The 24,319-nt window shown below is 48.2% G+C and overlaps 1 protein-coding gene and 2 long non-coding RNA genes across 4 annotated transcripts in view; all 3 read right to left on the bottom strand.

Annotated features, from left to right (window-relative positions):
- LOC148048782 (uncharacterized) overlaps positions 1-24,319 on the bottom strand; it is a 158,517-nt gene that overhangs the window by 81,477 nt on the left and 52,721 nt on the right. The window lies entirely within an intron of this gene.
- On the bottom strand, positions 523-11,047 carry LOC148048788 (serine/threonine-protein kinase MRCK gamma-like). Its single transcript, XM_087704572.1, has 5 exons — positions 10,946-11,047; positions 10,121-10,254; positions 5,075-5,205; positions 3,997-4,078; positions 523-750 (listed from the first exon to the last, which is right to left on the bottom strand). The coding sequence occupies exons 1-5, from the start codon at positions 11,043-11,045 to the stop codon at positions 523-525; spliced, it is 675 nt and encodes a 224-aa protein (XP_087560698.1). The 5' UTR covers positions 11,046-11,047.
- LOC148048787 (uncharacterized) lies at positions 11,470-23,559 on the bottom strand. The gene is made up of 3 exons (XR_015695521.1): positions 23,315-23,559; positions 21,305-21,425; positions 11,470-11,514 (listed from the first exon to the last, which is right to left on the bottom strand). It is a non-coding gene; the product is annotated as an uncharacterized LOC148048787 (long non-coding RNA).

The following is a 24,319-nucleotide window of genomic DNA, read 5'->3' as shown; positions in this document are numbered from 1 at the left end:
ATAAAACTGGGAAGGTTGGAGACCCCTTCGTACACTCCACCGCAAATCAAGGCCACTGTCCCTGCTCCAGAAACTGGGGGAGCAGACCAGACCTGTTGGGAGTATACTCCTAGTGTTGGGTAGGCAATATAGATTTGTATACAATAACAAATGGTCGATGTTGCTTTAAATGAGTGAATGTACTTATCAGCTGTGATTAACTTTGCAATAAGAGGGAGTCAGGAAAGCTCACTCCCTCTCTCTGCTTGATACTACTTACTCGCTTGATGGCTGGAACGTGAACTGCAACTGTAAGCAATTGTTTGTTCTTTGAACGAATATCTACTATCACTGCTTGTGAAGCTATTAGTAGTAATAAAGCTACTTGATTTTACTGACAGTGTCTGAGACTCTATTCGTGTGTTTTCTACTACTAGCAACGTTCCTTTTCTCTCGGTGTACATTCCGCTGCACTACTTTCTGTCTCCGAACGGAGAGACCCCTAACAAGACCCACCCACTCCGATCTCCCAGAACCGTAATTTCAGGAAGCACCTATGATTGCGGCTGAGAGGGCGTGGGGGATGAAGGGCAGCCCGTTGTCGTAGGCCTCCTTCAGCATGTAGACCGCGCGGTCGCAGTGCCGGTTCTGTCGCAGCAGCTGCTGCAGCTCGCTCAGCACCTGGGTCCACCTCCGCATCTCCGCCTCGCTGTCGGCCAGGAAGAGCACGGAGCTGGTGGTGGGAGGGCAGGAGAGCTGAGTGGACGTCACCTGCGGAAGGAATGGGGTAAGTGAGCAGGATGCCAGCCGGTGCCCGGCAATGCTCCAAGCTGCACCCCTCCCAAACCGGCTGTAGTAATTTGAGATCTGACTCCGCCGACAGCATGCGTGGAATCCCCCCCCCCCCATTCTGTCCCCATGACGGCACTGAGAGTTGACACCCCTTTTTATAACAGGTCTTTTTATTCACAAGGATAAACAAAAAAACCCAACATAATTAGTCCCAACAAACCAAGTTAATCCAAGAAATCCAAATTGCTGTATACTGAAAACGAGCGGTTGTTCATTTCCTATTTATTTCCTCCTATTTATTTCCCAGCCAGGGAGGGACTGGATAGTGTCTGCGTCTGCTTTTCCCTGAGAGCCGTCTTATTCCTTTCCTTTGCTCTCCTCTCCTCTTTGCACATAAGCACATCTGGGCCCCATCTGTTCCTCCCCCTCCCTCAGCTCAGGCCCTGAAGGCAGCTGCCTCTCCACCTGGGGGAGGACGGAAGGCCCCGGCTCTGCCTCCCCCTCCTCCTTGCCTGGCTCTGCTGCTACCTCTGGCAGCCGACGGGCCATGATAGGTTTTTGTTTGTTCCTATAGAAATGGCTAGTAAAAATTTTGGGGAACAAACTTAAAAATGACTGCTTAAAAAAAGTTGACTGGCGGTGAAATACAAAAAAGAAAAAATTATGTTGGTGAAATACAAAAAAGAAATCCAATATTTAATACTACATATACTTACAGCGGCAAGGATCACCTTCGCCCAGAAATAGAAAAACAAACTAACCCCAAATGAAGATGAAATAATAAGAAAGATTATGGACTGTGCTGAAATGGATAAATTAACGAAAGAAATACAGGGAAAGAAAGAATCAGAATTCTACCAGATATGGGATAAATGGTACAGGTGGATGGAGGAAAGAAACAAAAATCAATGATAGAATTTAACAATACTCAAAAATAATAGTTATGAGTAAATAAGAGGGTTAAGAATGATGAAATCTAAATGAAATACGATAGAAGGGGAAATAATATAAGGTGAGCGATATCGATTGATGATTGCTAAGATAAAAAACAGGAAGTTCCTGTTCGCACTGTATTGTATAAATGTGGTGTACGTCTAATTTTTGTTTGTGTGTATTTTACATGCTTGTTAATAAAAATCTTTTTAAAAAAGTTGACTGGCTAACTTACCTCCAAATCAAAACTAAATACAATAATGATACTAAATTATATAACGTCGAAACACAACCACACGAATTGAATAAAATTATTCAAAGCGCAGATAGAAAGATGATAGGGAGAATATATAAATTTCTCCTGAAGTACAAAATGGAAGAGGAAATTGTGAAAGAACAAATGATAAAATGGGCGCAAAACTTTGGCTATAATATTGAATTAGACAAATGGGAAAAATTTTGGGGAACAAACTTTAAAATGACACTATCAGTTGCGTACACAGAAAACCAGTGCAAAATGTTTTACAGATGGCACCTGGCACCAACAAGGTTAGCTAAAATCTTAACAAATACTTCCCCAAAATGTTGGAAATGCGAATCAATACACGGAATATATTACCATTTATGGTGGACCTGTGAGGAGGCTAAAAATTTTTGGGAAAGGATCAAAAATTGGCTGGAGGCAATAATAGGGGTTAAAATAGAATGGAAACTGGAAGTTTTTTTTAATTAGGAATAATGTCTGCGAAATACAAAAAAGAAATCCAGTATTTAATATTACATATAATTACAGCGGAAAGGATTGCCTTTGCCCAGCAATGGAAAAACAAATTAACTCCAAGCGAAGATGAAATAATAAGAAAGGTTATGGATTGTGCTGAAATGGACAAACTAACTAAAGAAATCCAGGGAAAAGAAGAATCAGAATTCTACCAGATATGGGATAAATGGTAAAGGTGGATGGAGGAAAGAAACAAAAATCAATGAAAGAATATAACAAAACTCATAAATAATAAAGTTATGAGTAAAATAAGAGGGTTAAGAATGGTGAAATCCAAATGAAATACGATAGAAGGGGAAATAATATAAGGTGAGCGGTATCAATTGATGATTGCTATTAGAAAGAACAGGAAGCTCCTGTTCGTATTGTATTGTGTAAATGTGGTGTACGTCTAAGTTGTGTGTGTGTGTATTTTACATATTTGTTAATTAAAAAGAGAAAAGAAATGGCTACAATAGTTCATTTAGCGATTGTTCAAAGTAACAACGGCACTGAAAAAAGTGACTTATGACCATTTCCGATATTTACGACCATTGCAGCATCTCCATGGATACACAATTGAAATTAGGATGCTTGGCGGCCACTGACTCGTATTTATGACAGCTGCCGTACCCTTTTGTGACCTTCTGGCGAGCAAAGTCAATGGGGAAGTCAGATTCACTTAACAACCGTGTTACTAACTTCACAACAGCAGGGATTCACTCAACAACTGCGGCGAGAAAGATCGTAAAGTGAGTCAAAACTCAAACGATTCGCTTAGCAACAGAAATTTGAGGCTCCACTGACTACCTACATATAGCATCTTGCAAAAGTAAAAAAGATGAGGTAAACTTATTCTACTGGGCTCACAAGAGTCCGAAGTCAATGCTTTTTCTTCTTCTTCTTTTTCCATTTTCCCGTACACTTTTTCCTCTTCCACTTTCCCTCCCCTACTTCCCCATTATTTTCATTTTTCTTGGTATTCGATTTTTGGATAAACTAATAAAAAATTGAATGTCAAAAAAACCCAGTTGGGGCTTTGAACACATCCTTGTCGCCACCGTATAGGCTTTTATTTATTTTTTTCAGCGTACTGCCTTCAGACATTTTCAAATCCTGATTTTTCAGAGGCTCTTTTCCCACAAACCTGGCACAGACCCCCCCTTTTTTGAGCTTTAGTCCTGGGAAGCCCCCCTTGGGACTCAGCAGCTGCCCCACATGGAGAAACCACAGTTTAGAACAGTGTTTCTCAACCTTGGCCCACCTGGAGATGCATGGACTTCAACTCCCAGAATTCCCCAGCCAGCGAATGGGAGTTGAAGTCCACGCATCTTCAGGTGGGCCAAGGTTGAGAAACACTGGTTTAGAATCTGTGCTCTCTTTGCAAGTGAGCTGGGAGACCCTCAAAGGCCACTCAACAGGACTCGTTCATTGCTCTGAGATCTTGCACTAACCACAACTCGAAGGTCCCCATTGGGTACCAGACAAAGGCATTCCCATTCCGGATGTTTCCTGTCCCTTCTGGTTCTTACCCGGAAGATACAAGGCACATCTTTATTGTTGGCGTGGATGACATCGGAAGCCAGGACAGGAGCCACGGAAAACTGCTCATCCCTGTCAAAATGAGTAAGAAAAAAAATTGTACCCAGTTCCTCATGAGGAGTGATTAAGAATAACAGTATAATAGTTCGAAAGGGACCCTGGAGGTCTTCTAGTCCAACCCCTGCTCAAGCAGGAGACCTTGTGCCATTTTGGACAAATGGCTGTCCAGTCTCTTCTTGAAAACCTCCAGTGAGGAAGCACGCACAACTTCATAAGATAAGTCATTTCACTGATTAATTCTTCCCACGGTTAGAAAATTCCTCCTCAGTTCTAAGTTGCTTCTCTCCTTGATTAGTTTCCACCCATTGCTCCTTGTCCTGCCTTCAGATGCTTTGGAGAATAGTTTGACTCCCTCTTCTTTGTGGCAGCCCCCGAGATATTGGAAGACTGCTATCATGTCTCCCCTGGTCCTACTTTTCATTAAACTAGACATGCCCAGTTCTTGCAACCGATCTTCATATGTTTTAGCCTCCAGTCCCCTAATCCTCTTTGTTGCTCTTCTCTGCACTCTTTCTAGAGTCCCAACATCTTTTTAGTATCAATGAGTAGAGAAAATGTCTAAGTGTAATATCATAGAGGTTGGGAACTTCCATCCCAGGAGCCTAATGTGGCCCATCAATCTGATCCAAACCTCAGATTCCTCTAAAGCCACTCTACGCATCATTGCTGGGTTTGCCTAAGATATCTAAGAAGGCTGCCAACGATCTAACCCAGAGCTTCTCAAATTTGGCAACTTGAAAATGCGTGTGCTTTAACTCCCAGAATGCTTTAAGAGGGGTGGACTCCCACTCCCAGAATCCCCCAGCCAGCATGTTTTAAGAGAGATGGACTTCAACTCCCAGAATCTCCCAGCCAGCAGGTTTTAAGACGGGAGGACTTCAACTCCCCGAATTCCCCAACTAGCATGCTTTAAGAAGAGTGGACTTCCACTCCTAGAATCCCCCAGCCAGCATGCTTTAAGAGGGGTGGACTTCAACTCCCAGAATCCCCCAGCCAGGATATACTCACCGCATATCTGTGACATGCATGACACCCGGTGAGATCTTCCCTTCCGAGGCATCGAAGAGGAAAATCTTAAAGTCACTGACCACCACGAAGGCCTTCTGCCAGCCCTTCCTCACCCCGGAGGGTTTGGGCACCTTGGGATAAAAAGAGAAACAGGCAAACTCGTTTTCGCCAGAGAAGCAGCTTCGAGTCCAGGAAATATTTTCATTCCTGCAGGGCAGGAGATCCACTCAGAGCATGGGACGTAGAATAACAAGGCGGGAAGGGACCTTGGACGTCATCTAGTCTAACCCCATACCCAAGGCAGGAGACCCTTTGCCATTTCGGACTAATGGATGTCCACTAATTTCTTTAAAAGCCTCCGGTGTTGGAGCACCCGTATCTTCCGGAGGCAATTGATTAATTGTTCTCACTGTCAGGAAATTTCTCGTTAGTTCCAATTGGATCTCTCTCTAACCATCTTCCACCTGTTACATCCTAGGCCAGTGATGGCGATCTTTTTTAGCACCAAGTGCTCAAACTGGAACATGCTTCCATGTGCATGATTGCGTGCGCCAGGGCACCAGAAACCCCAAACACCAGCTAGCTAGTGTGCGCATGCCTGTTTTGGGGCCATTTTTGGCTGTTCTCAGGGTGTAATTGGCCAGGAAACAACCAAAAAACAGCCTGAAAAATGGCCTGGTTTTTGGCTGTTTTTCATGCTGGTTTTTTGACCATTTTCATGCTGTTTATTTGGGCTGTTTTCATGCTGTTTATTTGGTCCATTTTCATGCTGTTTTGGGGGAGCATTTTCATGCCGTTTTTCGGGCCGTTTTCTGGCACTCTTTCACCCATGAAGACCAGCTGGCGTGTGTGCCCCGGAAACCACATGTGCCCACAGAGAGGTATTTGCATGACAGCCCTGGCACGCATGCCATAGGTTCGCCATCACAGCCCTATGCCAGTGGTTCCCAAACTTGGCAACTTTAAGACTTGTGGACTTCAACTCCCAGAAGCTCTGCTGGCTGGAGAATTCTGGGAGTTGAAGTCCACAAGTCTTAAAGTTGCCAAGTTTGGGAACCACTGCCCTATGCTATCACTTGTGTGACTCGGAGGACCTGCTGGGGAAGGCGGGGGGTACCGGGGTGGTTGGGGGGACCATGGACATGGGAGTGGGTCGGAGCATAGCGGTCGTGACAGGGAGAGGCAGATACGGCGGGGACCTTAGGGCTGGCCATTACCGGGGAAGGAGGGTTCGCTACGTTGCAGAGATCCCTCCTTCCGGCCCTAGGAGTCCCACTCCAAGACCAGATGGCGCGAGCAGTCAGGACCCTGGTCTCAGGCTGTTGTCGCTAAATGCCAGGTCTGTTGTTCACAAAGCTCCCCTCGTCCGGGACTTAATTGTTGACGAGAGGGCAGACCTGGCATGTATTACTGAAACCTGGCTGGGCACAGAAGGAGGAGTCCCCCTTGTAGAGATGTGCCCAGAGGGATTTCAGGTGCTTCATCAGCTGAGAGCCCAGGGAAGGGGTGGCGGTGTGGCTATTGTAATCCGGGAGTCTCTGTTACCTCGTAGGTTCCCTGCTCCGGAGCTTGTCGGGTGTGAGTCTCTGCTGATAAAGTTGGACCTCAAGGGTCAAGTGGGCTTGCTGCTAACGTACCTGCCTCCCAACTGCGTTGCAGCATCCCTCCCCTCGCTCCTCGAGTCAGTAGCCGAGCTGGCGGTTGAGTTCCCCAGGCTTATAGTTCTGGGGGATTTCAACTTGCCATCGCTCGGTGAACGCTCTGATGGGGCGCAGGAGTTCATGGCTTCCATGACAGCCATGGGCTTGACCCAAGTAATTCGGGGCCCAACCCACGCAGCAGGTCACATGCTCGACCTCGTATTTCTCTCGGAGCAGTGGATGTGTGATCTTGGTCTGAAGGGTAATGAGATCATACCCCTGTCGTGGTCAGACCATTGCCTACTGAGGCTTGACTTCCGGAGGCCAAACCCCCACCGTAGGGAGGAGGAACCGACCAGGTGGTTCCGCCCCAGGCGACTTATGGACCCTTTGAGGTTCCAGACGGAGCTTGGAGTTATTCCTGATGCTCTCGCCCACAGTTCGGCGGAGACTCTGGCTGCCGCCTGGTATTCGGCGGCGTCGGAGTCTCTCGACCGGATTGCGCCACTACGGCCCCTCCGGGCCAGTGGATCCCGGAGAGCTCCCTGGTTTACCGAGGAACTCCGGGAGAAGAAACGCCGGAGGAGATGCCTAGAGCACCAGTGGAGGTCCGATAGGTCCGAGGCGAACCGAGCACTCTTAACCACCTGCACCAAGGACTATGTCCGAGCATTAAGAACCGCAAAAAGATCATATATTTCTGCCTTGGTTGCGTCCGCCGAGTCGCGCCCAGCCGCCCTGTTTAGGATAACCCGCTCCCTCCTTAATAGGAGGGATGCGGGAGACCCCTTGCAGGGTAGGGCTGAGGATTATGCTCAATTCTTGGCGGACAAAGTAGCTCGGTTTCGATCGGACTTGGACTCCACCGCAGTAGGTCCAGCTGAGTCACAGGAGGATCACTCGTTACATCAGCTCTGGGTTGAGTTCCAGGAAGTTGCCTCTGGGGATGTGGACAAGGCCATTCGAGCTGTAAGTGCCTCCACTTGTATTTTGGACCCGTGTCCCTCCTGGCTGGTGGCTAACAGCAGGGAGGTGACACATGGCTGGATCCAGGCGGTTGTCACCGCCTCCCTTCGGGAGGGGCACTTCCCCGCCGTACTTAAAACGGCGGTGGTGAGACCCCTCCTGAAGAAACCATCGTTAGATCCAGCCATCCTAAACAACTTTCGTCCTGTCTCCAACCTTCCCTTTATCGGGAAGGTTGTTGAGAAGGTGGTGGCCTTTCAGCTTCAACGGACCTTGGAGGAAGCTAGCTATCTTGACCCCTTCCAGTCCGGCTTCAGACCTGGTTACAGCACAGAAACTGCTTTGGTCGCATTGACCGATGATCTCTGGAGGGCCAGAGATGGAGGCTATGCGTCCATCCTGGTTCTCCTTGACCTCTCAGCGGCTTTCGATACCATCGACCATGGTATCCTTCTGCGACGACTGCGGGAGGTGGGAGTGGGAGGCACTGTTTTGCGGTGGTTCTCCTCCTACCTCTCGGACAGGTCGCAGTCGGTGTTGGTCGGGGGGCAGAGATCGTCCCTGAGGCCCCTAACATGTGGGGTACCTCAGGGTTCGGTCCTATCCCCCCTACTATTTAACATATACATGAAACCGCTGGGCGAGATCATTCGGAGGCACGGGATAAAATACCATCAATATGCGGACGATACGCAATTGTATCTGTCCGCCCCGTGCCAACTCAATGAAGCGGTGGACGTGATGAACCAGGGTTTGGAGGCCGTTAAGAACTGGATGAGTGCTAACAAACTGGTACTCAACCCGGATAAGACCGAGTGGCTGTTGTGCTTCCCCCCCAATAATTTGGCTAACACACCAACGCTTAGGCTGGGGGGTCAAATTTTATACCCCTCAGATAGGGTCCGCAACTTAGGAGTCCTCCTGGACCCACAGCTGACTTTTGATCATCAGCTGTCAGCTGTGACCAGGGGGGCATTTGCCCAGGTTCGCCTGGTCCGCCAGTTGCGGCCCTACCTAGACCGGGGGGCTCTCACAACAGTCACTCGAGCCCTTGTGATCTCTAGACTGGAATACTGCAATGGGCTCTACATGGGGTTGCCCTTGAGGTGCATCCGGCGACTACAGCTAGTCCAAAATGCAGCCGCGCGAGTGATAGTGGGCGCACCGCGGTTCGCCCACGTTACACCTGTCCTCCGCGAGCTGCACTGGCTACCTGTTGGTCTCCGGGTGCGCTTCAGGATACTGATGACCATCTTTAAAGCACTCCATGGTAGTGGATCTGGGTACTTGAGAGACCGCCTTCTGCCAATTACCTCCCTAAATCGACCAATCAGATCGCACAGACTGGGCCTCCTCCGAATCCCATCTGCCAGTCAATGTCGACTGGCGACTACACGGAGGAGGGCCTTTTCTGTTGCTGCCCCGACCCTGTGGAACGAGCTCCCCATGGAGATCCGTACCCTCACCACTATCCAGACCTTCCGCGCAGCCCTCAAGATCTGGCTCTCCCAGCAGGCCTGGGGATAGGCTTCCAATTACCCGCCCGAGTGTTTGATTGCTGAATGAAAGTTGTGTTTTATTATTTTTTCTTTGTGCACATATTGTTTTGTTTTTGACCTTGCACCCCCTTCCCCTGTGGTTGTAAGCCGCCCTGAGTCCCCTCAGGGAGAAGGGCGGCATATAAATCCCAATAAACCTAAACCTAAACCTAAACTTCATATTTAGTCTGGAAAAGATTTATTCCCATCTTGCTCATTTTTTTCTAATTCATAATCCAGCTTCCAGCCTCGGATCTCTTAGTGGTGTCCCATCCAGGCTCTAACCCAGCCCACCCCTTAGCTTTTTTTTTTTCCACGGTCAAGCAAACTTTGAATTACAATCCTGAAGTTGGACGACAACTGCCATTCCCAAGATCTGCCCTACGCAACAAACTTGAGTCTCTTACTGTTCTGTCCCAAGCCTCTACAATATATATGGACGCAGACTTGGCTGTCTGCCACAACTAAGGAGGGAGATAAGGAACCCCTTGGCTGGGAGCCCAGAAAGCTATCTCTATGAAACAATCTTCTCCCAATCTTTCTCTATGGCTGGATCAGTAAATTGTTGTTTTCTGCAAAATTCTTCTCTCGTTGCCCCACCTATAAGCTCTCCGGGAGGGGCCAATCAGTAGCCACCTGTCCCTATTTCCTTCTGTGAGCCTTTTTCCAAAGCTGCTCCCTCCTCCTCGCAGCATACGTACGTCAGGGTCAGCCTCCCTCTGTTCTTCCTCACTGCTCCCTGACTCAGACGCCACCTGGTGGCCAACAGGCATCTCTAGTCCCTGCTCTGACTCCGAACACCCACCAGAGTCTTCCTCAGCCTCCAGGGCAGTCCCATCGTGGTCATCGCTGTCAGGTTCCACCAACAGCTCAGCCGGCCGCTGTTGGGTCACAACACTTACCGACAAATACCCCTCAAAGGCGGTGCCAGTTCCATTTACCGGATTCACCCCCAGGGTTTTCTGCAGCTGATCCGGGGGCATGGGGCAGATGGAGGCTCCGGCCGCACAGGACACGTGGCAGACAAAGTTGCAGGCTGAAGAAGAAGGGGGAAAAGCGAGAAAAAACGTTTTCTTGGTCTGTTTAAATTACTTAGCCCTTGCAGGAAGAGAGCTGTGTTGTCCTAGAGTGGCCAAAAATCAGGGGGAGGCTTGTAACCACTTTTCCAACCTCTCTTTCTCAACCTCACCAACTTTTAGAGGTGTGGACTTCAACTCCCAGAATTCCCCAGCCAGCCACTGTGTTGCTTGAAATGGCCCTTTAAGAGGTGTGGACTTCAACTCCCAGAATTCCCTAGTTAGTCACTGTGTTGCTTGAAATGGCCCTTTAAGAGGTGTGGACTTCAACTCCCAGAATTCCCCAGCCAGCCACTGTGTTGGTTGAAATGGCCCTTTAAGAGGTGTGGACTTCAACTCCCAGAATTCCCTATCATTTTAGTTGAGATTGCCCAAAGCCTTTTGATGTACATCATAGCTAAGCTGTAGGCGAAGAACCAGCTGGAGCAATCATTTCCCTGGCTTTTAATTAAGCTATGGTCTGTTCTCCTGCAATCAAGTTAAGTTTCTAGTCCTCATGCACCACAATGAAAACGTGCCAAACAGGAATGTAGAGAGATTGCCATGATAAGGGTCTGTGTTTTGGGGGGCCTCGGGAGTCATTCCCAACCTGCCCCCCCTTCCCTTGTCCCCCTCCTCCCCATGTACGGTGTCCCATAAGATGCCACTCACCCTCACACGCCAGGCCTTGGCGGACCAGGCCGAGCATCAGCGATGTACAACGCATGCACTTGGTGGGGGCCGAGAAGCTGTGGGTTTTGAAGCTGTGCATTTTGGGCTAGGAAAAAAACAACAGGGAGAAAGTTTGCAGGATGCTTTCAGGTTAACAGATTAGCAGAGTTGGAAGGGACCTTGGAGGTCATCTAGCCCAAACCCCAGCCCAAGCAGGAGACCCTACACTCTTTCTGACAGAGGGCAGTCCAGTCTCTTCTTGAAAGCCTCCAGGGATGAAGCTCCCACCACCTCCGAAGGCAACTTCTGTTCTTTACAGATTAATAGACTTGGAAAGGACCTGGTAGGTCATCTAGTCCAACCCCATCCCCCCCCGCCCAAGCGGAGACCCTACACCATTTCTGGCAGATGGCAGTGCAGTCTCTTCTTGAAAGCCTCCAATATATATGTCTTTTCTTTGCAGAAAAAGGACAACAAACTTTTAAATTTCAAAAACTTTCACGATGAAGCCCTTAAGTCTTCACCTTAAGGGATGCCGAATGGCCACTCTCGCCAACGGGGGCTCCTGCCTGCATGAGAAAAACACAAAAGCGTAAGAAGAAGTTACGGGGAGCAGAAAACATAGAAATTGAAATATTTTGCGCTAACCTGGTTTCTGAGTTTTGCCCATATTTTTTTCCCAGGTTCAAGGGGGAATCTCTTCCCACTGTCCTCCGGCCCCACATCTAGCCCCAAGCCACGTTTTATCAATCCTTTGCTGATTGTTTTGGCGAAATCGTTTATTAAGCGATGCCAGCTGGACAGAGAATGAAGAAAAGGGGCCAGGGAGAAACACAACAGCCGTAGTTTTGGATAACTATATTGGTTTTAAAAAATACAAATACTGCCCAGTTGCCATCAGAGCACAAAGCATCCCTTGGCAGACCCCTCCCCCGACAGCACCCCAAGTTAACAGCACAAGGAAAAAGGGAGGGGCTTCTGGGGGGAGGGGAGAGCTTTCCGAGAAGGATGGAGAAAGAGCGTCCGGCTGGAGCAAAGACCCCTCCTCAATCAGTAAGCATCTGCACCAGGCAGGAGCAAGCAGTGGGCTGGTTTAGTTGGTGCCCCCTCCTCCTTTCCCACCCCCACCCCCAGTTTAAAGGCAGGCTTGCTCTCCCCACGAAGGAGGCAGGGCGCCCCTCAGCAGCCGGGGGTCTCCCTCCTGCCAGGGTTCCTGAGGAAAGAGCTTTCAAAAGGCGCCTCTCTCCAAGTGCAAACGAGATCAAGGGCAGGAGAAAAGGGGGGCTGGGGGGGACCCCCGAGGGATGCAGAAGTCAGAGGGACCAGAACTGGTTCCGACTGCAATCCCAGCTGGAAGCAAAAGCAATAGCAGTAGACTTATATACCGCTTCATAGGCCTTTCAGGCCTCTCTAAGCGGTTTACAGAGAGTCAGCATATTGCCCCCAACAATCTGGGTCCTCATTTTACCCACCTCGGAAGGATGGAAGGCTGAGTCAACCCTGAGCCGGTGAGATTTGAACTGCTGACCTGCTGATCTAGCAGTAGCCTGCAGTGCTGCATTTAACCACTGCGCCACCTTGGCAGAGAGGCAAAGAACCATCTCCTCTGGGCCAACTGGACAGGATAGGTTAGTGGGTGAGGCTCAGGATTGGCTCCCTCCGGGCATATGGGACGTACGTGAAGGGGGGCAGAGGAAGTCCAGGGGTGCCTCTAGACTAGAGGAACTCTGCAGCTCTTCCTCCTCCCTGGGAAGCCATGCAGAGTCGGGGGGGAATCGTCATCCTTGGTGAGAAGTCCTTCCCCATAGGAGGGTCCACCGTTTCCCAGCAAATTCTCAAAGGGGGAGTGTCACGCCCCACTCCACTCCATAATTAGGAAAGAAGACTAAGAGACTCCATGGGTTGGAAATCCAAAGTACTTTTACTAATTATAAATGGTAAGCGAGCAGTAGTGAAGCAAAGTCTGAATAATATGGCGCGAAAGCAATTGATATATAGGAAAGCCCGTTCCCCCCCCTTAGGATCAAAGCTCCAGTCCAATCATAAGTCCTTCAAATGTCAGGTGTGAGATAACTTCAAAAAGACAGGCCAAAGATGGAATGTGAAGGCCGTTGATGCAGGCGGGAAACACATACGCATGCGTGATCCCAACGACTGGCACATCCTAGAACATTCCTCCAGCACATCACTTAACCCCTCCCAAATACCAACCCCCCCCTTCCCGTTTCATGGCAGCTGAAGCAACAGCAAAGCAGAAGCTGACATCCGGCCGTCCCCCGGAAAAAGGCTGTCAGGCCTGGAAGAAAAACAAACAGAACAAACAAACGACAAAACACAAAAAGAAGAGGGAGGGGAGAAAAGTCAAGGCTTGTCGGGATAAGAAGCATAAAATTTCTGTAGTAGGCGGGGTGCACGAACGTGGGACTTATCAACCCATTCTGTGTGGGAAGGGGGAAAGTGTTTCCAAGCCACAAGGTATTGGATGCGATTACGGTGCCTACGGGAATCAAGAATGTCACGAACTTCAAAATGATGTTCCCCATCAATAAGTAACGGAGCAGGTGGAGGGTCATCTGTGGGCCGTAGGTTGGACACCCGAACTGGTTTGATGAGGTTGATGTGGAACACCGGGTGGATACGATTGAGATGTTTGGGCAATTGCAGACGAACAGAAACAGGATTGATAACTTTCACAATTGGGAAAGGGCCAACATACTTGGGCCCCAATTTCTTTGATTTTTGTGTAGTATGCAAGAATTTTGTGGACAAATACACTAAATCCCCAACGTGGTACTCATATGGCTGAGAGCGTTTCTTATCAGCTTGCTTCTTATGAGCCTTATGGGCAGCGTCCAAGGTGGAAAGAGTCAGAGGCCAAAGGCGACTGAGACGTTCACTCCAGTCCGCAACGGAAGGAACCTGAGGTTGGGCCGTAGGTAGTTCGGGAATAGGAACAAAATCCTGGCCGTAAACGACCCGGAAAGGGGTGAAGCCCGTGCTGGAGTGAACCGAATTGTTATAGGCCACTTCAGCATGTGGCAACAAGTCAATCCAATCATCCTGTTGATAATTGATGAAACAACGTAAATATTGTTCAAGAACGGAATTAGTACGTTCACAGCCGCCATTAGTCTGAGGATGGTAGGCGGAGCTTAGTCCCTGGGCGGAACCAATGCGTGTGAGAAACTCCTTCCAAAATTTAGATGTGAATTGGACTCCACGATCGGAGATAATACGGTCGGGAACCCCATGCAACCGGTAGATGTGGGAAAGGAATAGTTTAGCCAATGCCTTGGCGGAAGGAATTTTGTGGCAAGGCACGAAATGAACTTGCTTGGAAAATAAATCAGTGACCACCCAGATGACGGTGTGCCCCTGGCTTTCGGGAAGCTCAACAATAAAGTCCATAGAAATTTCCTTCCAAGGGGCAACCGGGCGGGCGACGGACTGTAGAAGTCCCTGCGGTTTCCCCAGCGGCTTTTTGGCGGTAGCGCAAACCGGGCAACTGGCCACATAAAGTTCAATGTCCTTTTTCAAAGAGGGCCACCAGAATTGTCTCTTTACGAGGTGCAAAGTTTTCACGAAGCCAAAATGACCCGCCATCCTGGAGTCATGAGCGCGTCGAAGGACGACAAGTCGTAGGGAAGCGGGGATGTATAATTTAGCACCAATCCACGGTAGATCGTCCCTCATGGTGCACTCGTCCCGATGGTTGAGAAACCAGTCGTCTTGAGGAAGAGCCGCTTTGAGGTCAGAAAGTAGATCTTGAGGCACTTCCTTTTGAGCCTGGGTCTGTTGACGTGTGAGTACCGGAGCTGCCAAGAGCGGTTGGACGATACTCAGTTTGGAACAATTATACTGAGGTAACCGGGACAAAGCATCGGCCATGAAGTTCTTTCCGCCCGGGATATACTTTAGAGTGAAATTGAAGCGGTTAAAATATTGGGCCCAACGCATCTGTTTGGGGGAGAGGCGACGAGGTGTTCGCAACGCTTCCAAGTTCTTGTGGTCAGTCCACACCTCAAATGGGTGTTTAGAGCCTTCAAGGAAATGGCGCCAAGTCGCGAGGGCCCAACGGACCGCAAAAGCCTCTTTCTCCCAAACCGCCCAGCGCCGCTCCGTGTCAGTGAGTTTACGTGAGGTGTATGCGCAAGGCTGTAAGTTACCTTGGTCATTGGCTTGCAGCAGAACGGCCCCAACGGCGACATCACTGGCATCAGCCTGGACGACGAACGGCTGGTTGAGATCAGGATGTTTAAGAACTGGTTCAGCGGCAAAAAGGCATTTAAGCTTTTCGAATGCCGCCTGGCATTCCATGGTCCAGTCCAAAGGCTTATTGGGTTTAGGCTTCGGGTCGCCTTTCGTCTTGAGCAAATTAGTAATAGGAAGAGCAATGTTGGCAAAAGAGGGAATAAATTGACGGTAGAAATTAGCGAAACCCAAAAATTTTTGCAATTGTTTACGAGTTTTGGGTGCGTCCCATTCAGTGACCGCCTTCACTTTTTCAGGGTCCATTTCAACGCCATCAGGGGAGATACGGTAGCCCAGATAGTCAATAGTCGTTTGGTGGAACTCGCACTTAGACAATTTGGCATACAGGTTGGCAGCACGGAGTTTTTTCAAAACAGTGCGCACCAGATTGACGTGGTGGTCGTAAGAGCGGGTATAAATGAGGATATCGTCCAGATATACGATAACGCCCTTATAGAGATGATCGTGCAGGATCTCATTAATAAATTGCATGAACACAGCAGGAGCTCCCTGTAGGCCAAAAGGCATAACTCGGAATTGGAAACAACCAAGAGGGCAGTTGAATGCGGTCTTCCATTCATCCCCTTCCTTAATGCGTACTCTATAGTAAGCTTCTCGCAGGTCCAATTTTGTGAAGATGCGGCCCTTCCCCAGTTGCGCCAACAAGTCCTTCATCAAGGGGAGTGGGTAGAGGTTTTGAGTACAGATAGCGTTGAGGTTTCGAAAGTCACAGCATAAGCGAAGAGAACCATCTTTCTTTTCACGAAACAGTACCGGGGCAGCCACTTTAGGTCGGGCCGGTTCAATGAAACCACGTTTCAAATTTTTGTCAATGAAAGAACGCATCTCCTCCATTTCCCTGGGTGACATGGAGTAAATGCGGGGTTTTGGGAGTTTGACCCCGGGCAAAATGTCAATGGAGCAATCAGTAGGCCTGTGGGGGGGCAGAATGTCCGAAGATTGCTCGCTGAAGACTTCCTTAAGATCCAAATATTCTTTCGGAATTTTCTCCTCTCCTGCAATCCTCTCCTGCCCTCTAGCGGCTACTTCAGGAACGTTAGTGACGTCAGGTTGGTCCGGAGAGCCCTCCCCCACTGGAGGCACCTTCGAGCGGACACGCAAGCGGCCTGTCCGCCAATTTATGTGAGGGTTCCACTTCCGGAGCCATGGGATGCCCAAAATGAGTGGCCTGTCCATGCCAGGCGCGACCACAAAAGAGATTAATTCAGTATGGGTACCCATTCTCATTTCCAAAGGTTCAGTAAAAAAAGGGGCGCCCCCCCCCCGCAATCGATCCATCTATTTGGCAAAACACAATTGGGGTTTTCAAAGTGCGCAATTTGATGCCTAATTTTTCTACCATGGCTGGGTTGATCATGGATCGGGAACAGCCGGAATCAAGTAAAGCTAGGAGGGTGGCCGGCGTCCCCTCAGGAGGAACTTTTAATTCAATAGGGATTAGCAGGGGCCCCTTGTTTGAACTCACCCAGTGAGGCGAAGTGTCGTCATCAGAGTCCTCAGAAGAAGAGGAGTTAGCATCTGCGTTATCCTCTAATGGCTGGGCAAAAGGAGGGGGGTTGGTTTCCCCAGCGAAAGCCGTTTCCTTCTTCTTCTTTTCAGAGCCTCTGGTAGGCTTTTCTTCACGTCTGGGAGGGGGTTGGGCGGAGAGGGGCAATTTAGCCCGACATTCGGGGGCGGTGTGCCCAAGCTTGCCACAGCGAAAGCATGTTAAAGGTCTGGAGGAGCCAGAAGGGGGCCCTCTCGCCTCGCCTCGTCGTTTGGAAAGAGATTGAGTAGCAGGAGGGGGGAGGGACTTGGCCGCCCTCTCTTTCCGCTTCCTTCTTTCTTCTGTGGCATAACGGAGACGGATTAAGTCAAGCTCGGCGTCTGCAGCATGTTCAAACCAAGTGATTAAACGTCTCGGCAGGTTACGATTGACACATTGTTGATAAATGTCTGCGTTCAACCCTTCAGCAAATCTGTCCAGAAGGGCGTCCTCCCCCCAGCCTCTCATGTATTGGGAAAGACACTGAAATTCCTGGATGTATTGGGCGACAGGTCTATCGTCTTGATCGAAGGTTAAAAACTTCAATTTGTTCCGCTTCTCAGTTAACGGGTCATCAAAACGTTGGCGGAAAGCCTCCATAAAACGGTTGAAATTCCCCAAGAGGGGAGAGCCAGACATATGCAATGCAGTCGACCATGTAGCCGCCTCAGCATCCAATGATAAAAGAATCATCCTGACCCTTAAGGTGTCAGATTCAAAGTCCCGGCCATAAATCTCCATGTAGTTAAACACCTGCATAAGAAAGGAGGGAAGGCTAGCAGAACTACCATTAAAACGCACAGGCAAGGGAGGGATTTTAGCCATCCGGTGTCTTCGGGGGGGAGGCTGGGGGGGAGGTGCTCCTTGATCAGCAAAACCTCTAGCCGCAGGGGGTGACACGGGCCGAGGGGGGGGGCGGAGGAGATGCCTGGCGTGGGTAACGTTGCCAATTTCTCCAGTCTCTTTCCTCCTCCCCCCTTCTCTCCTCCAAATATGTTTGACCCCAATAATCAGGTAATTCACTCCGCTGGGGTTTTCTCATGGGCCCCTGGTGCTGATAACTTCTCCATTCTCCTTCATCGCCCCCTCTTCTTTCCCCACAGTACCTTTGGCTCCAATAGTCAGGGAACTCACTCGCCTGGGGTTTTCTCACGGCACCTGGCTCCAGCGAAGTTTGTCGAGGTGGTCTTTGGGTGAGCCCCGCATTCCAGCTTGTCTCTATCTCTCTTTGCCCCACTGAAGTTGACCAACGGGGTGGGGGGGAAGGTTCAGGCTGACTGGAAATTTGCAGTTGAAATAAATCTTCGTGCAAAGGTCGGTCAGACGGGCTGGGCTGGTGTAGAGAAAGGTCGGGAGGTCCTAGTTCACTGGAATCCGCCCCTCCAACGGCGCCCTCCTCCTCTCTGGTCGGAGAAGACATTATTTCCCTTCTCGGTAGACGTAAATCTCCTGGAAAGGGATATTATTCAGACTTTGCTTCTTGTCACGCCCCACTCCACTCCATAATTAGGAAAGAAGACTAAGAGACTCCATGGGTTGGAAATCCAAAGTACTTTTACTAATTATAAATGGTAAGCGAGCAGTAGTGAAGCAAAGTCTGAATAATATGGCGCGAAAGCAATTGATATATAGGAAAGCCCGTTCCCCCCCCTTAGGATCAAAGCTCCAGTCCAATCATAAGTCCTTCAAATGTCAGGTGTGAGATAACTTCAAAAAGACAGGCCAAAGATGGAATGTGAAGGCCGTTGATGCAGGCGGGAAACACATACGCATGCGTGATCCCAACGACTGGCACATCCTAGAACATTCCTCCAGCACATCACTTAACCCCTCCCAAATACCAACCCCCCCTTCCCGTTTCATGGCAGCTGAAGCAACAGCAAAGCAGAAGCTGACAGGGAGAAGGGCCCAGAAGAGCCATCCAAAAGGATTCGGGGGGCAGGGATCCCATCCATGGATCCTCTGGGGTGGGGGGCAATGTTCCCTCTAATTTTTTTTCAGTGTGTGCGGAAAAGTATAGTGTTTGAGGATTTTCATTCCTGAGCACCTGAATTTTTTTCACAGATTTCACCCAAGACAACAACGAAATCAGTGTTATTTGAAACTCAAAGTTATGTTTATTCAAGGTATTAGCTTAATTTAAAGTGTTATATAATATATAACTATATAATATATATAGTAAATTGAGGACTACTTGTATTCAAGTTCAATGGATGACTCTCTATGGGGAAAGGATCAAAACTTCCCTCTATCCACATTTTCCATACTATGAATTACTTTATATGCTTTATACTTCCCCCACTTACTATCCAATAGTCTGCAGTGATATTAGCAAGTTATGAATAAATTACCCATTGATGTAGATTAGCAATTGGGGTACATAAACCTATTATTTATTGAGTTGCACGTATACAACATTTATATATTGGATGGCTGTAAACTATATTTAACCATTTGTTTTTATATGATGATCCAAGAACTGGAACCATTTGCTGTATCAATGCTATGGATGGTAACACCTAGCTGACCATGGCTGATCCCCCAAAAACTAGTAGACTCTTTACTGCTGTCAAAACAATCCACATGGAGGTTAGGCCAATTTGAACTTGCTAAAGAAATCTGATCAGTCACCTTTGAGAGGATGAAGCAATAGAAAATAAACTTGGCTTTCAATATATTAAATGGCTCATTTAATATACAGCCCTTTCATATGCAAATAGTATAATAATGCATGGAATGTGTGATGATTTGTAAGTACTAATTTTCAGATGTAAAAATACAAAGATGCATAAAAGATGCGAACCAATACCGTAGCTTAGTTTTCTATTTCCTGAAAATTATCCCTTTCTTCTCTTGTGCCATTGGTAAAAAAACAGAAGACTAATTCAAAGCATTTAAAAAGAAAATACATAATGACAGCATGCAAGTGTCAGCAAAACCCTCCCCCTGACAGATAAGGGAAAGAGGTATATGACCCTACACTTTCAGAATCAACCAGAAAGGAAACCCCTCCCAGACTAAACGTGGGTGTGTGTTGGCCCTGATCCAAGCTCTTTCTCCAGGTCCTTGGTGAGAACAGGGGAGCGCCACTCCTTCCCCCTTCCCCAACATTGGCTGTTGCGCTTCCGCTTCCATTAGCAACGTGGTTGTTAAGTGAATTGCGGCAGTTTTTACATTAGTAATGCAGTTGTTAAGTGAATCACTGCAGTTTTTAAATTATTAACACGGTTGTTAAGTGAATTACTGCAGTTTTTAAATTAATAACACGCTTGTTAAGTGAATCATTAATTTATAAATTAGTAACACGGTTGTTAAGTGAATCACTAGTTTTTAAATTAGTAACAGGGTTGTTAAATGAATCACTGCAGTTTTTAAATTAATAATGCAGTTGTTAAGTGAATCACTAATTTATAAATTAACACGGTTGTTAAGTGAATCACTAGTTTTTAAATTAGTAACAGGGTTGTTAAGTGAATCACTAGCTTTTAAATTAGTAACACAGTTGTTAAGTGAATAACTGCAGTTTTTAAATTAGTAATGCAGTTGTTAAGTGAATCATCGCAGTTTTTAAATTAGTAACGGTTGTTAAGTGAATTGCTGCAGTTTTCAAATTAGTAATGTCGTTGTTAAGTGAATCGTGGCAGTTTCTAAATTAGTAACACGGTTGTTAAATGAATCAGAGTTGGAAGAGACCTTGGAGGTCATCTAGTCCAACCCCTCCCCCCCCCAAGCCGGAGAGCCTACAGTGTAGGCGGGGCCAGGGCTGCAGGCGGCGGCGAACAGGAAGGGAAGCGAATGCCAGTCAGCATCCCTGCCTTCTTCCTCCGAGAGCCGCTTCTTTGCCAGCCTCTCAGCTGATCGGTGCCAGGCAGCCCCCGTGACACGCGGACCCCTCTGCCAACAGCAGAGAGCCCTATGGGCAAGAACTAGTGAACCTAACTCCCGATTTCCCCTCATGAATGGAATAGTATCATATAAATATTCCTGCCAGAACCTTAACTAAAATTAAAGTCTCTCCTGGGCTAACTCATTGCTCTAATCAAAAGGACCGAATAATATGTGACCTCCATATACTCTTCAGAATGGACAGAGCAAAAAATTCTGCACTTAGGGAAAAAAAACAGACTATGAAGGAATTTAAAAGACTTTAAGTCATAAAACATATTTTTTTTCCATTTAATCCATTAAACATTTCTATTTCTTACCCCAATTGAGCCCATTTGGTGGTACTGCCCTAGTCAACCCACAGCTATTCTCATGCCATAAAATATCCAATGTGGCCATTCAATGTAAAGAAATTACAGTATCCCTTTGAATAATACTATAGAGCTTGGTGTGGTTTCGTATATCCAATAAGTCCAAATACGGGGGTTATAAACCCTGGTTAGTATATTGCATGAATTTAGCCAACTGTGTTTTATTCTATAAACCATGGCTTAATGTGACTTTATAGTCTAAGCATTCTTAATGAGTGAAAAACATTCATACATGACCCTTAAAATATGTCTCATTGTCAATCAGAGAAGAACTATGTCCATAGAAATTCTTCACATAATACTTACTGAGAGACAGAAAAAGTCCTATTTGGAAATGATAGTGCTGCAATGAAAGGTAAGTAAAACATAAGCAGACTATGTGGAAAAACACTAGAGTTAAAATCCAGGGTTCAGACCAATCCGTGTCCTATGAAAAAAACCAAAGATAAATTTATCAGAATTATAACTGCAGATGAGAACCATTCGCTGACAAAAGTTTCCAACCACATCTATGTTTACAAATATACTGAATGAATGCAACCTGCAGCCCATTAGAATCCTAGGTCTGCCTTATATCCCCCCACCCTCAAACAAGAGTCAAATGTTCAGGAACAAAGGAACAAAGAAAGGGTTGCCTCCCCCCCTTTCTCTCTCTCAATTGTTTCTTTTTCCTCTCTCTCATTCTCTCCCTCCATCGTTTTCTCATTTCTCTTTCCCCCTTTCTCTCGTATTGTTCTTTTTCCTCTTCTCCTTCATTTGTTTCCCTCTCTCATTTCTCTTTCATTTGTTTCCCTCTTTTCCCTCTCTCTCATTCTCTCCCTCCATCGTTTTCTCATTTCTCTTTCCCTCGTTCTCTCTTATTGTTCTTTTTCCTCTCCCCCTTCTCTCTCTCATTCTCTCCCTCCATCATTTTCTCATTTCTCTTTCCCTCTTTCTCTCTCTCATTCTCTCCCTCCATCGTTTTCTCATTTCTCTTTCCCCCTTTCTCTCTCTCATTCTCTCCCTCCATCGTTTTCTCATTTCTCTTTCCCCCTTTCTCTCTTATTGTTCTTTTCCTCTCCCCCTCCTCTCTCTCATTCTCTCCCTCCATCATTTTCTCATTTCTCTTCCCCCTTTCTCTCTCTCATTCTCTCCCTCCATTGTTTTCTCATTTCTCTTTCCCTCGTTCTCTCTCTCATTCTCTCCCTCCATCGTTTTCTCATTTCTCTTTCCCCCTTTCTCTCTTATTGTTCTTTTCCTCTCCCCCTCCTCTCTCTCATTTGTTTCCCTCTCTCATTTCTCTTTCATTTGTTTCTCCCTTTCCTCTCTCTCATTCTCTCCCTCCATCATTTTCTCATTTCTTTCCCCCTTTCTCTCTTATTGTTCTTTTCCTCTCCCCCTTCTCTCTCTCATTTGTTTCCCTCTCTAATTTCTCTTTCATTTGTTTCTCCCTTTCCTCTCTCTCATTCTCTCCCTCCATCATTTTCTCATTTCTCTTTCCCTCGTTCTCTTATTGTTCTTTTCCTCTCCCCCTCCTCTCTCTCATTTGTTTCCCTCTCTCATTTCTCTTTCATTTGTTTCCCTCTTTTCCCTCTCTCTCATTCTCTCCCTCCATCGTTTTCTCATTTCTCCTTTGCTCTCTCATCTCTCTCTAGAAACCTGCACTAGACCACGGAGGTGATGCAATGGTCCCATGTGGGGAAAATGGTTATAAATCACTTTCGGTGCCTTTGCAAACTTCAAACAGTCACTAAATAAACGGTTGTAAATTGCGGACTGTCTGTACCTGCCTGGCTACCCAAATCTCTCCAGCTGCTCATCGCATGGCAAAAACTACTATAATCACCCCCCCCCCCGTCGTGCTTTTTACCCCCGCAGACGCCCATACAATAACAACTGTCCTTGGGTGCCAGATTACAACCGTCGTTGCCTGCCGTTGCTTATCGGTCGCCCCGATTTCTTCCTGAAACCACACGGGGAGCGGGCAGTTGGGAGAGACAGCGAGCTCAGCCTGACTGGCTGGCAAAGCGGACGATCCTCCCCACTCGGGATTCTCTGGACCCCCCCCCCAAAAAAAAACCCCTTAAGCCCCTCCCCCCTCTGGACAGCTGCAAACTCCCGCCCCCCCTCCCCCCCGCCTGGCAGGGTCAAAGAACAAACCCCCCACCCACGCTTTTCATTGCAAAGCGCTGGTTTCCCCACCCAAGAAACCGCAGAGCTCCTTCTCCTCTGGCTCCAACTAGGGAACGGCTCCACCCGCGGGATGATCGTGGCTCAGCCCAGCAAGAGCCGGTCACCCCGCACCCTTCCAGCAAAGGCTCCGCGGCCAGGAATTACCGTGAGGACCCTGGTGACCCCGATGCCCGGCAGGCGCCCTGGGGACTCCAGGATTGGGGAAGAATTCCTCCACCTCCTCAGCCGAACAGGCCTCCCGAGTCTGTCGGTGAGGGACGAACGGAGGTTGACTATGAAGCACAGAAGAGGAATTGGCTCCACGCGCAGCCCAAGGCTCGCGCCCCCCTTCTTCGCCGTCGCTCTGCGGTCCGTTCCGAGAGAAAGCCGGAAGTGTTCGTTGCAACTACTTTCACCTGTGGCTCTTTGGGAACGTGGGATGGGTATTCTCGCGAGAGCCGGCCAGCTAAGGTTCCTCCCTCTCACCCGACGCTGGCAGTGACTTCTTTCTCGCGAGATTTCGCTAGCCTACGGTTATGTAAATGGGGCGGGGCGGGTGTGGCGCGGCGTTAAAGGTGGTGGCGGGAGGGCCCGCCGGGCGCGCCTCCCGTGGCGGTCTTGGCTGAAAGACGGGCGGGAAGGGGAAATGGGAACAGGCGCGAAGGGGGAATAGGAACAGGCGCGAAGGGGGAATAGGAACAGGCGCGGCGGCTTCTCTGAAAAAAAAGGAAAGCGTCGAGAAGGGCAGGAAAGCAAACTAAGCTCTGAGGAAAACGCTCGTGTAATTTGAAGGGCAGAACCGCTTTTGTAATGGCGTCTCTTGGGAAGGAGGCCAGGAAATTGGGGAGGGGGACGGGGAGAGATGAATGCAGGTTGTTCGGGCGACAGCTGCGCCTTGAACGCTTAGCCTCATTTCAGGGACTTAGTATTTACCGTGTGTTCCATTCGAGCACTCGAGGCACCGACAGACGTTAGGAAAGCCGTGAAGAAGGCTGAGGGGGGGGGGCAGAAAAAAAGCAGGGAAAGACGCCTATGAGAGCAGCCCGTGTGATTATTGTGAGTGGAAAGTTAATGTAGAGGACTGGAACGAGAATTTTAGGTGCGGCTTCCTTGAACTTTACGGGTGGCCTATACACTTTATTCTCTCAGGCTGCTTCTGCCCATCTAATT

The sequence above is a fragment of the Thamnophis sirtalis genome, unplaced genomic scaffold (genome assembly GCF_051295495.1).
Source record: "Thamnophis sirtalis isolate CommonGarterSnake01/CBP01778 unplaced genomic scaffold, rThaSir2_p1.2 scaffold_2, whole genome shotgun sequence".
Lineage (NCBI taxonomy): Eukaryota > Metazoa > Chordata > Lepidosauria > Squamata > Natricidae > Thamnophis > Thamnophis sirtalis.
The sequence above is the reverse complement of the archived record's forward strand: the minus strand, read 5'-3'. Positions and strand labels throughout refer to the sequence as shown.

Excerpts from the sequence above, each read along its gene's own strand:
- LOC148048788 (XM_087704572.1), bottom strand. The coding sequence starts at position 11,045 with ATGCACAGCTTCAAAACCCACAGCTTCTCGGCCCCCACCAAGTGCATG. Across the intron at positions 5,206-10,120 it reads CCTTTGAGGGGTATTTGTCG|GTGCCCAAACCCTCCGGGGT; the intron begins GTAAGTGTTGTG and ends TTTTATCCCAAG. Across the intron at positions 4,079-5,074 it reads ATGCATGTCACAGATATGCG|GGATGAGCAGTTTTCCGTGG; the intron begins GTGAGTATATCC and ends TCATTTTGACAG.